Genomic DNA, 12,858 nt, shown 5'->3' on the forward strand with positions numbered 1-12,858 from the left:
TATTTTTCTTTCCACCAGAACTTCTCCAGGTCGTTTCTGTATTGCCGCACAGGGGCCACACGTTTTTCTTTTTTGGAATATTATCAGGAGAAAAACTCCATACGTACGGGCTGCCGCCGCCGCTGTCGGCTGCCGGCTTGCCGCAGCACAGCCTGCGACGATTCCGCGTGCAGTGACGGATGCTTCAGCCCTGCTCCACCGCATCTACGCGTGCGCCCCCCCGCGCCGTCCTCCCCTTCCCATCCATCTCTCCTCCTTCCACCTTCCTTCCCCATTCCCCTGTTGCTCGCAGACCAGATCACCAGAGGCGCGCCACCGCCTCCACTTCATCTCGCTGGTTGCTGAACTGATGATTGATACATCCCCTGCCGCGGTTAACGCGACAATGCCACGGTGATCAGCTTGGGGGGGCTGGCACCTTACATGGTCCGCGGCCTGTTCGACGGAATTCCCCGCCGGGGCGTCTCGCGGTGGGGCTCGGCCGTCCGCCCCCGCGCAGGATGCTCTTGCGGGTCTACGTGGGCATGCTGGCGCGCGGAGCCAGGCCCGACGCGTACACGTTCCCGCCCTTGCTCAAGGCGGTGACAGCGGCCGCGGAGCGGGGCGCAGTTGGGGATGCTGTTCACGCGCACGTGGTTAAGTTCGGCATGGAACTGAACGCCCATGTGGCGAGCTCTCTGGTCCTCATGTACGCGGCCAGGGGCGACGGCGCGGTGGCCCGGACGCTACTGGACGCGTGGCCTGCGAGGGGTGGAGACACGCCCGTGGTGTGGAATGCGCTTATCTCCGGCCACAGGAGGAGCAGGCAGTTCAGGCTGTCATGCTGCTCTTTCGTGGATATGGTGAGGACCGGTGTGGTGCCAACGCCGGTGACCTACATCACGGTGCTCTCAGCTTGTGGGAAAGACAAGTACATCTGGCTTGGAATGCAGGTGCACAAGTGCGTCGTGGCAAGCGGGGTGCTGCCTGATCTCAAGGTGGGGAATGCGCTTATAGATATGTACGCGGAATGCAGTGAGATGGACGCAGCTTGGGAGTTGTTTGAAGGCATGGAGGTCAGGAATACTGTGTCCTGGACATCGGTTATCTCTGGGTTTCTGAGACTAGGCCAGGTTGATCAAGCCAGGACACTGTTTGATTGTATGCCTGAGAGGGACACCGTCTCCTGGACTGCTATGATTGATGGTTATGTACAAGCTGGCCAGTTCAGAGAGGCATTGGAGATGTTCCGTGAGATGCAATTTAGCAAGGTGAGGGCAGATGAGTTCACAATGGTCAGCGTAGTCACGGCATGCGCGCAGCTTGGTGCTTTAGAAACAGGTGAATGGGCAAGGATTTACATGAGCAGGCATGGGATCAAGATGGATACTTTCGTTGGCAATGCACTCGTAGACATGTATTCAAAGTGTGGGAGCATTCAGCAGGCGTTGGGTGTATTCAAAGAGATGTACATTCGAGATAAGTTTACTTGGACTGCTGTTATACTTGGTCTTGCGGTGAATGGCCACGGTGAAGAGGCCATCAATATGTTTTACAGGATGCTTAGGGTGTTTGAAGCTCCAGATGAGGTGACCTTCATTGGTGTCCTCACTGCATGCACTCATGCTGGCTTGGTTGACAAAGGACGAGACTTCTTTCTCAGCATGACTGGGTCCTATGGGATTGCTCCTAATGTGATGCATTTTGGATGCTTAATCGATCTCCTTGGCCGAGCTGGGAAACTAAAAGAAGCACTGGAAACAATAGGTAACATGCCTATGAGACCCAACTCTGCAATCTGGGGGACCCTTCTGGCAGCTTGTAGGGTTCATGGTAATTCAGAGATAGGTCAATTGGCAGCAGAGCATCTTCTTGAGTTGGATACAGAGAACGGCATGGTTTACATCCTTTTGTCCAACCTCTATGCAAAGTCCAATAGATGGGAAGATGTCCGACGGCTTAGGCAGGTAATAATGGAGAAAGGAATCAAGAAAGAACCTGGTTGCAGTCTGATTGAAATGAACGGCACAATTCACGAATTTATAGCTGGTGATAGATCTCATCCTATGAGCAAAGAAATATATTCCAAATTGGACAAGGTACTCACTGATTTGAAGGATGCTGGGTATGTGCCTGACTTAACTGAGATCTTTGTTCAAGTCACGCGAGAAGAAAAATAGAAAGTTCTTTATTGGTGCAGCGAATAGTTGGCTGTCGCTTTTGCAGTACTCATATCAGATTCTAATGCGACACTGAGGATCGTGAAGAGCTTGAGGATGTGTATGGGTTGCCACAATGCAATTAAACTAGTATCCTAATTGTACACAAGAGATATTTTTGTGAGGGACAGGACATGCTTCCACCATTTTAGACATGGGCTCTGCTTTTGGAAGGACTATTGGTAACTCAGTAGGGATCTATCATATTAAAGAATGGAATATCGGTGGTCTTGAGTCTGAGTGATTGCTCAATGGTTAACAAGGATTTCTCATTTCAACGTTGTACTGAGTGCAAAGTTGTAGCTCGGAGAACAAAGTTAGAATTGCGACAATATTCTCATGCCATTAGAAGCTATACATTTTATGTTCTCTTTGGGATCATCTCCAACCTTTCTGTTTCTGAACACTGATTATTATATTGGTGCAACATTTATTGAAAGAAAGGTGAGTTGCATGTTTTTGTTGCATGCCATGCAGAAATCTAAATCTGTATACTTTTTGCTGGTTAGATATTGCTATGCTTTCTCCTCTGCTCCTCTGAGTAATTTGTTATTTCTTATTCAGGCTGTTATTTTGAGTGAGGTTCTGATTCACATCTTATATGTTAAAAGACCAATTAAATTTATTTGGTGTTCTTCAGTTTCTTTTACTAAAATGTCATACATAATTCAGTTTGGAACGTGCCGAGATATCTGATACTTGCAGCCTGTCCAGCTTTTCAGAGACTTCCATGGAGGAAATTCTTGTAGTAACATTGATTTATATTCCGGCATGAAATTGGTTATTTTGTGCAACCGTTTTCTATCAATCACTTGGTTAATCAATTGTTTGTGTCTGGTGAAGCTTTACTGTTTTGTGCTTAGTCAAACCTGGTATGTTCTGTCCCCTCCAGTCCGCAGTTTTCATATGTTTGATCCCGTTGACTAGTTGACATTTGAATGTATTTTTATAATCTGAAAATATTGGCCAACTTTCAACATAGGGTATTTTAATTCCATGCTTGTTCATAGTTGTTCACTAAATCTTGACACACCTGATGAGTCAGTCGTTCTGTTGAGTGGTTATTGGGCTCAAGGCCCATTCTTCTGTTGGCACATGTGGTCCAAGTCCATTTACCAACTAACCCTAAATTAGGGGAGTTGCACACACTCGTGGAGCTCTAGCCACCAGAGCAAGAACAAGTGCAGGTTAGCCACCTCTCTCGTTCTACGCATTCTAATTATGTTCTTTTATTACACCATGGTTTGTTTGAAGCCAATCACATTTCTTTATACACCAGTCGCTTTTTAAATACGTACTTTTATCCCAAATAGAGTTTAGAAGGCTAAAGCACATGTTTAGCAGGATTTTGACTACCAGGGAAATTAAGCACCACATTCAAAACAAAATGATTTCGTCATTAGCCTTGAGACTGATCCTTCAACTATTTGTTTTCATATTGACAGGACAAGATGACCTTGAATCTCTTTTTTAGGATGGGGGAGATCCTTATAGTTTCATGTTTGCCGCACCATTAGGTTAAACAGAAGCTTCTAATTTCAAATGCGCTTTATGCTAGTTCCAAATCTTTCTCTTCCTTTGGACTATTCACCTCGAATCATTGCTTTTTGTGACGGTTTCCATAGTACGCAAACATTTTATTCCGTATTTTCTCCTTTTCCAATTCTTATGAACACTGATGAGCATGTGGCAGCACAATGCAAAGGAGAGCATAACATCTTGAAAAGCAGGTCATGTAAACATTAGGTTGACTGCCATGATTCCATGAAACCTGCAAAGCAGTGCTGACAGCCGATATTTCTGCCATTCGGACCACGTCTAATCTCAACCGAACCCCCCAGTGAGACTGATACAAGATTCTGGTTATTTGTAAAAGAAATGCTACTACAAGTATTTGTGGGGTCTTTCACTTTATGTTTACACCCCAAGGATTTGTCCTGTTTCCCATTTCTTGAATCAACAGCCTTACATTGTTATATGAAGAGCCTTCCCCACTGAAAGCCCTCTTCGCCTTGATGGCGTAGTCCTTTGCTCTCATCCTCAATTCCTCTGCAGCCTCCCCCTCATCCATCACGGTGCATACTGCTTTTTCCACAGCATTTCTTGTAACCATAACCTCTTTGTGTTCTTGTCCCCACTCTGTAACTTCTTTCACTCCAACCTCGACCCCAGTTTTCAGCACATCCACCAGTAGCTTCTCATTCAAAAACTGCTCCGCAAAGTGTGGCCACGTGATCATGGGAACACCTGCACAGATGCCCTCTATTGTTGAGTTCCATCCGCAGTGTGTCATGAATCCTCCAATTGCTTGGTGCCACAGGATCATCACCTGTGGTGCCCAGCCCCTTATGATCATGCCTCTGTCTTTGACACGCTTCTCAAACCCATCGGCAAGCCATTCCACGACTTCTGGAAACTTATCCCTTGCTTTGATTACCCAAATAAATGGTTTCTTGGATGCTTCAAGTCCCAGTCCCAGCTCAATAAGTTGCTGAGGTGCAGTACAGGCAAGGCTGCCAAAGCTGACAAAGATCACTGAGCCTGGCTTCATTGAATCAAGCCATTGTAAGCACTGTGCCTCATCCATTGACGTCATGTTTCCTCTTGCAGCCATTGTGTTGTTGTCTTGGTTGCAGAGGCACATTGGCCCGACCGTCCAGACCTTCTTCCCTGTCATCTGCTCAAAGGATTCAATGTACAAAGTCTCCAGCTCTTGGAAGCTGTTCATGACCTCACCATCACATCTCAGCTCCTCCTCTAAGATCTTGTCACAGATACGCTCAATACCGGGAATGACAATGCCTCCTGGGGATTTAGCCTTTGTCAACTCCAGTGACGTAGGGAATCCCAGGATGGTGATGAGCTCGTTCTCATCTGTGACGTCTTTGAATACTTTGTGGTGAAAAATGATGTACCTGCAAGATGGTTGTAATTGTTAAAAATACGTAGAACTAAAGATTTCTTTGACAAATGACAACCAATTGCAATTTGCCTGAATAACTATTTATGAAAATGTTGTCCATAATACCTTATGTGGTGTAAATTAAATGTTTCGCTCTTACGCAAATTAATACTTAGACCATTTTCTTTTCTTTTCTTGTGTAGTCTTTTATGAGTTTATGCTTTGTTCTTTCTGGAAAGAATTACTCTAGTTTCCCTCTACTATTGAAGTAAGATACTCAACTATAGCAGCAAAAATTGCTCAGTACAACATTAATGCTCACAAGATTTGCCTCTTATGTTTGTACCTGGCAAGAGACGAGAAGCCACAGAATCCAATAAAGGCGAGCCTGGGGATTCCGAGCTCCCTTGCAATGTCACCAGTCCACCAGTGCATCACGTCGGATATTATGCAGCTCGGAGGCGGGTGCACGGAGGTGCGCTGCGAGCGGTTCCCGGAGCGCGCCGCAGGCATCCAAGAAGTTCACGAGCAGATCACTGGAGTGAACCAAGTCTAGGTTCTCGCACCCGTCTGGTAGGCCGAAGCCCACGGCTGGGAAGCGGAGCTGCACGAGCTGGACCGCCAGGCCCGCCGCATCCACGTCAGCAATGAAGCCCGCTAACCTGTAGGCGTTCACCGGCGTGGTGATGAAGCTGACCTGCGCACCGTGTTCAGCCATCAGGCGGGCCATGTCCGTCATGGGAATGGAGTGGCCTGGCGCCATCATCGGGACCAGCACGAAGTGCGCCCTCGGGGGTTCGCTCTGCCCGCTGTTGACGAAGGTCATGGCTGCGTGGCAGTGAAGGTGGTGAAGTGAGTCAAGCCGGGAGCTGGACAGCAGCGCCGGCAAGATGCGGTATGGGATAACGAGCTAGGTTGCAGTGGCGACAGTGGTGTACATATAGCACCTGGTCCTGGTACTTCAGGGGAAGTTGACCAGCTGACGATTCGAATGCAATCATGCAAGGAGTGCAGTGGCAGCAGCGTATCAACTTGGTCGCTTCCTCCGATGACGCAAGCTCACACGTCAGTTATGTACTCGTGGAGTTAGCCATGTGGATGGAGCTTCTGGAGATCCGTCCGATCGGAGGCCCAGATGAACGCGCGCAACAGCCTGCCAGGCTCAAGAGTCTACTGCTTGCTGACTTTAGCAGCCCGCCCAAGTGGATGATTCTGAACTTTAGTCCACTACTGCTAGGCTGCTTGCTTCTCAACGCTGTTAGAAGATTTAATGTACTACTGTAATCCCTAGAATCTCTACGTCTGGGCAGAATCCTCGCGCTCTCAGCGCTCTGAGGCTTTCCGCGCGTGTGTTTGGGCCGTCTTGTCAGCGAGGCTGGGGTCTGACGGTTTGCTTCGCGTACGTGTCGTCGGCTCGTTGCTCGTGGGTCGGTTCGAGGGGGCACCTGGTGGGCTTCGTGAGCTTTCGCCTGGCCGTCTCTTGCCGTCTCTTTGCTCGTGTTTCTTTTTTTCGTCTCTTTCCTTCAGCAAGGGGCCCTCCTCTGCCGATTCCTCGCTGCTCGCGGTTGTTGCGCCGCCGGCTGCTGCTGCTCTTCTTGCCTCCCGTCTTGTTGTGCGCTGCTGCTTCCATTGTTTTCTCCCTTCCATCCGGTGGTCTGCGCCGCAGGTTCGTTCCCCTCTCCGCCTCTTGGCGTGCGGATGTGCTCCTTCGTTGGGGCGGTGGTTTCTCTGCTGCTCGCTGTGCTTTCGGGGGCTGGCTGTTTGCTGGATGGCGGCATGCGGGTGCCCCGTGCCCCCTCGATTGGTTATTTTCATGTGTGCTTTCGTTGGGATTTGCCGGCCGTGCCTCTAATCTTACTGTTCTGATTTTAGGTTGTGCTGGTGGGAGTTGTTCGTTCGGTGTGGTCCTCTTCGTCTGTTCGTGTCTCTCGTGCTGCTGGTTGCTGTTCGCTAGGAAAGGGGGAGCCCTAGATGCGCCGCGCCGCCAGCATCTCCCATGGCCGATGCTCCTTCCATGGCGCCTGCACCCGCCTCCCGTCTGTAAGGGGTAGATCCTCCCCCGGCGCCGAGATCGACGACACTCCCGCACCACGCGTCGTCTTCAGGTGCGTATGTTTGATTCAATTATTCACCTACCTGGGGCATGTGACTCGTTTGCATGGTGCGAGGGCTTCCAATTACCCATGATATAATCTAATCTCCTCTTGTGCTGGTGTTCATAATCCTTGTTGGGATGTTCCGCTTTCTCTATTGTCATTCACAACAATTATGTGTGCTTGTTCATGTATTGTGTTGGGAGTAGCTCAGTGGATTCAGAGCAGTCATGTATTTTTATTCCAGTAGCCAGGTGTGAGAACGATGCTCTGATTTATTGGGACAACCTCGGTTTGGATTCAGAGTAGTAATTGGGATTTTAATTATTTCGGTGGACAGCTATACTCCAGTTTATGCATGAGTTGTTATATGATGTGTCGAGTTTTTAAAAGATTATTATGAATATGATTTATATTGAGCCTACAACCATGGCTACAATGGAGCAAGTGTTTATGTTTGTTCATGATACAAAAGGCATTTAATTAACTGGCTTTGTTCTCTGGGTTTCTAGGAAATCCAGACAATAAAAGCCAACCGCCTTTCTAATTCGATGAGTAGGATAGGTAGATAAAAGAACAGTATAGCCTTCAATGACATTGCATGGAATAGCAAAACCCAATGCTTTGAAGTTAGGTAATCACTAAACATTCTGGTTAACTAGGCACTTCGAGCGTAACATCGGACATTCCATCATGTAATTGCTCACTGGTATATAACATGTTCTTACATGCTATGGTAACCTTAAGGGTTTATGGACAAAATCCGGCATCAAATCACTTGGTTTTTGTGTTCAAATAAGCATGAATATTTCTCATCATTTGTGATAGCCTAGAGGAAGGCGTCTTAAGCACACTTTGCTGAAGTATTGGAATGCCCTTGATAATGTACTTTCTCTGAAAACTTGAAATTTTTGTTTTGAACAACTGTTCTTATAATTAGGACCCTGGATTATCCAAAAAGGTCCAGTTTCAAAGTTTTGGGAGGTGTATTGTCTCCTTACATTGATGTAACATAGAGGATTCAATGACTACCCTTGTTTAATATACTGTCACATTGATGTAACATACAGGATTTTATGTTCCTATTCTTATACATCGCATACTTGAGTAATTTACTGTCCAAGTGCAACGAGTGAGCAGTATTATATACACATTGTTAATTAACAAAACTGCATTTCAAATCCAAAAGCTCACGCTGAGCCTTCTTTCATTTTTGGCTTCATTGTAGAACCAATGAGAACATTATATGTTATTTTTGGCAGATCTGCTGGAAACATATCCTAATAGATACAACATGGTAGACATTAGCGTTAATTTGTTTTTAGCACTTCAACAAGGGCTAAATCAGTTCATTTTCAGGTCATCCAGACTGCTTAATGGGAGCTGAATTGTTAAGAGTTGTGGTGAATAGTAATACTAATGTAAAATGTGAGGATTTGTATCCTAATACAAAATTTGAGTTTAATTTTATATGAGTAGCACTATAACTTCTCTATTTGATAATAGTAGCCAAGCATCTCTGGTTTCATTTTAGTGTTGCATTTTTGTGCACTCTCTAATTTATGCAATGTTCACTAGGAATTCCATTCACCGTGTTGTCATCTTCTTCAGAGGGACAGCCTGAAAGCATTGTCCAGGACATTGAAAATATGATGCACCTACACATTGATAAGGTATTGATATTGCTTCAGTGGGTGCACATGCCCATACACAAGATGTGCTTGTAGGTGCTTACTTATGGAGTAAAACATTTATACCTTCTTTTGTAGCCAGACTGAATCAGGGGCGGAGGGAGCACCCAGGCTAGCACGGGCTCTGGCCCCCTCTAATATTTGGAATTTGTACTTGACCCTCCTCATAACCTTTGCAATTTTATCCTATAAGTTTCAGTTTTTATGCTTCGGCCCGACCAATAAATCATCTATTCTAGCCCTCCCTATGTTTTTTTCCTCCCTCCGCCCTTGACATGAATTAACAAGGAGATATAGATATCCAACGGGGATAAGATTATTAAGACGCAAGACCGCCGCGCAACGATGGTGATGGAGGAGGTCAACGCCTCAACGGTACGTGGATGCCAAGGAATTAGGAAACGGTGAGTGAACGCCAAGGAGCACTGCTCCCGCCATCTGTGTCGCTCCAAAATGGTCTCCTTTTTCCCCCGAATCAGGTGGAAGTTCTTTCCATGCAGAAGCTTCTCACTTGTAAAAGTCTGAAAAGATACAGACATTAACCTTATTATATACCCAGTATGCTAAAAAAAACCTTATGTACCCAGTAATCTTTGACTTGAAGAGTAATACGTCCAAAAAGCGAACAAGAAAAATTCCACCGTCTTCACCAGTTACTTTGCTGCGTTGAATCTTCCGTACAGAAAATCATGCAGCCAACGCAAGCACACATTATTGGCACTTGGCAGAATGAGTTGGATGATCAGAGTTAATCAAGAGTCAGTGCATCGAGTTGTGTATTACATTGAGAAGCAAGCAGTAGTGGACCAGAGTTCACAATCATCCTCTTGGGCAGCTGAAGTCAGTGCATACGAATCCTGCAAAAGACCCTTGACTCTTAAGCCAAGGAGGTAGTACGGGTTGATCTGGGCCATCCATTATCCCGATCGGACAGCCTGGACCAACTTCGCCTTTGGCACGGTTATCTCAAGAAGCTTCATCCAAATTGCTTTTAGAGCTCGGTTGTGACGTGTCAGCGTGCATCACTGGAGGAAGTGACCAAGTTGATTACGCTGCTGCCAGTGCACTCCTTGCCTGATTGCAATTGAATCGTCAGCTCGTCAACTTCCCCTGAAGTACCAGGACCAGGTGCCATATGTACACCGCTGTCGCCACTGCAACCTAGCTCATTACCCCATATCGACATATCGCATCTTCCTGGCTTGACTCACTTCACCACCTTCACTGCCAGACAGCCATGACCTTCGTCAGCAGCGGGCAGAGCGAACCCCCGAGGGCGCACTTCGTGCTGGTCCCGATGATGGCGCCAGGCCACTCCATTCCCATGACGGACATGGCCCGCCTGCTGGCTGAACACGGTGCGCAGGTCAGCTTCATCACCACACCGGTGAACGCGTCCAGGTTAGCGGGCTTCATTGCAGACGTGGATGCAGCGGGCCTGGCGGTCCAGCTTGTGCAGCTCCGCTTCCCAACTGCCGAGTTCGGCCTACCGGACGGGTGCGAGAACCTTGACTTGGTCCAATCCAGGGATCTGCTCTTGAACTTCATGGAGGCCTGTGCCGCGCTCCGGGAACCGCTCGCAGCGCACCTCCGTGAGCAGCAGCACCTGCCTCCGAGCTGTATAATATCCGACATGATGCACTGGTGGACCGGTGACATTGCAAGGGAGCTCGGTATCCCCAGGCTCGCCTTTATTGGATTCTGTGGCTTCTCGTCCCTTGCCAGGTATAAACATAAGAGCAAATTGTGTGAGTATTACTGTTGTACTGGGGAAATTTTTGTTCCTATAGTTGAGAATCTTACTTCAATAGAAGAGGCATACTTAATTTAAATTCCTTCCAGAAAGAAGAAAGCATAAACTTATAAAAGACTAGACAAGAAAAAAAAGAGATCTACGTACTACTTTGTTTGCGTAACAGTGGAATATTTAAATTACATGGCGTAAGGTATTATGGACAACAAACATTTTCATAAACAGTTCTTCAGGCCAATTGCAAATGGTTGCCGTTAGTCAAAGAAAGTCTGCGGTTCTACGAATTTTCAAAGTAAGAGCATCTTGCAGGTACATTGCTTTTCACCACAAAGTATTCGAAGACGTCACAGATGAGAACGAACTCATCACAATCCCGGGATTCCCTACGCCACTGGAGTTGACGAAGGCTAAATCCCCTGGAGGCATAGTCATTCCCGGTTTGGAGCGTATCCGTGAGAAGATCTTAGAGGAGGATCTGAGATGCGAAGGCGAGGTCCTCAACAGTTTCCAAGATCTGGAGACTTTGTACATTGAATCCTTTGAGCAGATGACAGGGAAGAAGGTCTGGACGGTTGGGCCAATGTGCCTCTGCAACCAAGACAGCAACACAATGGCTGCAAGAGGAAACAAGGCGTCAATGGATGAGGCACAATGCTTGCAATGGCTTGATTCAATGAAGCCTGGCTCAGTGATCTTAGTCAGCTTTGGCAGCCTCACCTGTACTGCACCTCAGCAACTTATTGAGCTGGGACTGGGACTTGAAGCCTCCAAGAAACCGTTTATTTGGGTGATCAAAGCAGGAGATAAGTTTCCAGAAGTTGAGGGATGGCTCGCCGACGGGTTCGAGGAGCGTGTCAAAGACAGAGGCATGATCATAAGGGGCTGGGCACCACAGGTGATGATCCTGTGGCATCAAGCAATTGGAGGATTCATGACACACTGTGGGTGGAACTCAACAATAGAGGGCATCTGTGCAGGTGTTCCCATGATCACGTGGCCACACTTTGGAGAGCAATTTTTGAATGAGAAGCTACTGGTGGATGTGCTGAAAATTGGGGTCGAGGTTGGAGTGAAACGAGTTACACACTGGGGACAAGAACAAAAAGAGGTTATGGTTACAAGAAATGCTGTGGAAAAAGCAGTGTACACTGTGATGGATGACGGGGAGGCTGCAGAGGAGTTGAGGATGAGAGCAAAAGACTACGCCATCAAGGCGAAGATGGCTTTCAATGAGGAAGGTTCTTCATACAACAATGTAAGTCTGTTGATTCAAGAAATGAGAAAGAGGACAAATGCATCTGCTTGATACAGATGGTAGTAGGCTCTCCCTTGGGGTGTAAACATAAAGTGAAAGACCCGATAAATATTTGTAGCATTTATTTTACAAATAACCAGTAGCTTGCATCAGGCTCGCTATGGGGTTCGGTTGAGATTAGACGTGGTCCAAATGGCAGCAATATCGGTTGTCTGCAATGCTGCGCAGGTTTCATGGTAGTCTACCTATGATTGCATGATCTGCTTTTCTAGACGCTCTCCTTTGCATTGTGCTGCCATATGCTCATCAGTTCATAAGATTTTGAAAAAAACAAAACGGGGAATAAAATGTATGCATACTATGGAAACGGACACAGATGGCAATAGATGATTCGAGGTGAATAGTTCAAAGGAAGAGAAGGAAGTTTAACCAGCATAAAGCACATATGAAATTAGAAGCTTCTGTTTGACATAATAGTGCGTCAAACTTTGAAACTATAAGGATCTCCCCATTCTAAAAGAACGTTCAAGGTCCACCTAATCCACCTAACACAAGGTCGTCTTGTCATGTTAATATGAAAATAAATAGTTGAAGGATCAGACTCTAGAATAGTGAGAAAATCAATTGTTTAGCCAAATCCTTCTAAATATGTGATTTAGTCTTCTAAAGTCTAAAGTTATGTATTTAAAAAGCGGCTCTGGGCACAAATAGGTGTGAATAACTTCAAAGAAACCATGGTGCAATAAAAGTATATGAATAGAATGACTGACCCATCAGATGTGCCAAGATTTACTCAACTATGAACAAGGATGGAATTAAAATACCCTATGTTCAAAGTAGGCGAATATTTTCAGTTTATAAATATAATTCAAATAGCAACTAGTCGACAGGAACGGGATCAAATATATGAAAACTGCAGACTGGAGGGGACAGAACAAACCTGGTTTTACTAAGCAGTAAACAGCA

The 12,858-nt window shown here is 46.4% G+C and overlaps 2 protein-coding genes, 1 long non-coding RNA gene and 1 pseudogene across 4 annotated transcripts; 2 read left to right on the forward strand and 2 right to left on the reverse strand.

The window, feature by feature from the left end:
• Positions 1–40: 40 nt before the first annotated feature.
• Positions 41–9,087, forward strand: LOC100846287 (putative pentatricopeptide repeat-containing protein At3g15930). Its single transcript, XM_014898992.2, has 5 exons — positions 41–2,642; positions 2,913–3,385; positions 5,457–6,766; positions 6,973–7,205; positions 8,772–9,087. The coding sequence occupies exon 1, from the start codon at positions 501–503 to the stop codon at positions 2,157–2,159; it is 1,659 nt and encodes a 552-aa protein (XP_014754478.1). The 5' UTR covers positions 41–500; the 3' UTR covers positions 2,160–2,642; positions 2,913–3,385; positions 5,457–6,766; positions 6,973–7,205; positions 8,772–9,087.
• Positions 3,595–5,960, reverse strand: LOC100846590 (annotated as a pseudogene).
• On the reverse strand, positions 8,982–9,634 carry LOC112270834. Its single transcript, XR_002963328.1, has 2 exons — positions 9,497–9,634; positions 8,982–9,405 (listed from the first exon to the last, which is right to left on the reverse strand). It is a non-coding gene; the product is annotated as an uncharacterized LOC112270834 (long non-coding RNA).
• LOC100823163 (UDP-glycosyltransferase 73C1) lies at positions 9,617–12,072 on the forward strand. Of its 2 annotated transcripts, XM_014898993.2 has the most exons (3): positions 9,617–10,012; positions 10,116–10,609; positions 10,947–12,072. In XM_014898993.2, exons 2-3 carry the CDS (start codon positions 10,122–10,124, stop codon positions 11,941–11,943), a joined length of 1,485 nt encoding a protein of 494 aa, XP_014754479.1. In that variant the 5' UTR covers positions 9,617–10,012; positions 10,116–10,121; the 3' UTR covers positions 11,944–12,072. The 2 variants fall into 2 exon arrangements, with proteins under 2 accessions (XP_014754479.1, XP_003569598.1); XM_003569550.4 differs by having other exon boundaries at positions 9,618–10,609.
• The last annotated feature ends 786 nt before the right edge of the window (positions 12,073–12,858 follow it).

The sequence above is a fragment of the Brachypodium distachyon genome, chromosome 2 (assembly GCF_000005505.3).
Source record: "Brachypodium distachyon strain Bd21 chromosome 2, Brachypodium_distachyon_v3.0, whole genome shotgun sequence".
In the NCBI taxonomy this organism is placed as follows: domain Eukaryota; kingdom Viridiplantae; phylum Streptophyta; class Magnoliopsida; order Poales; family Poaceae; genus Brachypodium; species Brachypodium distachyon.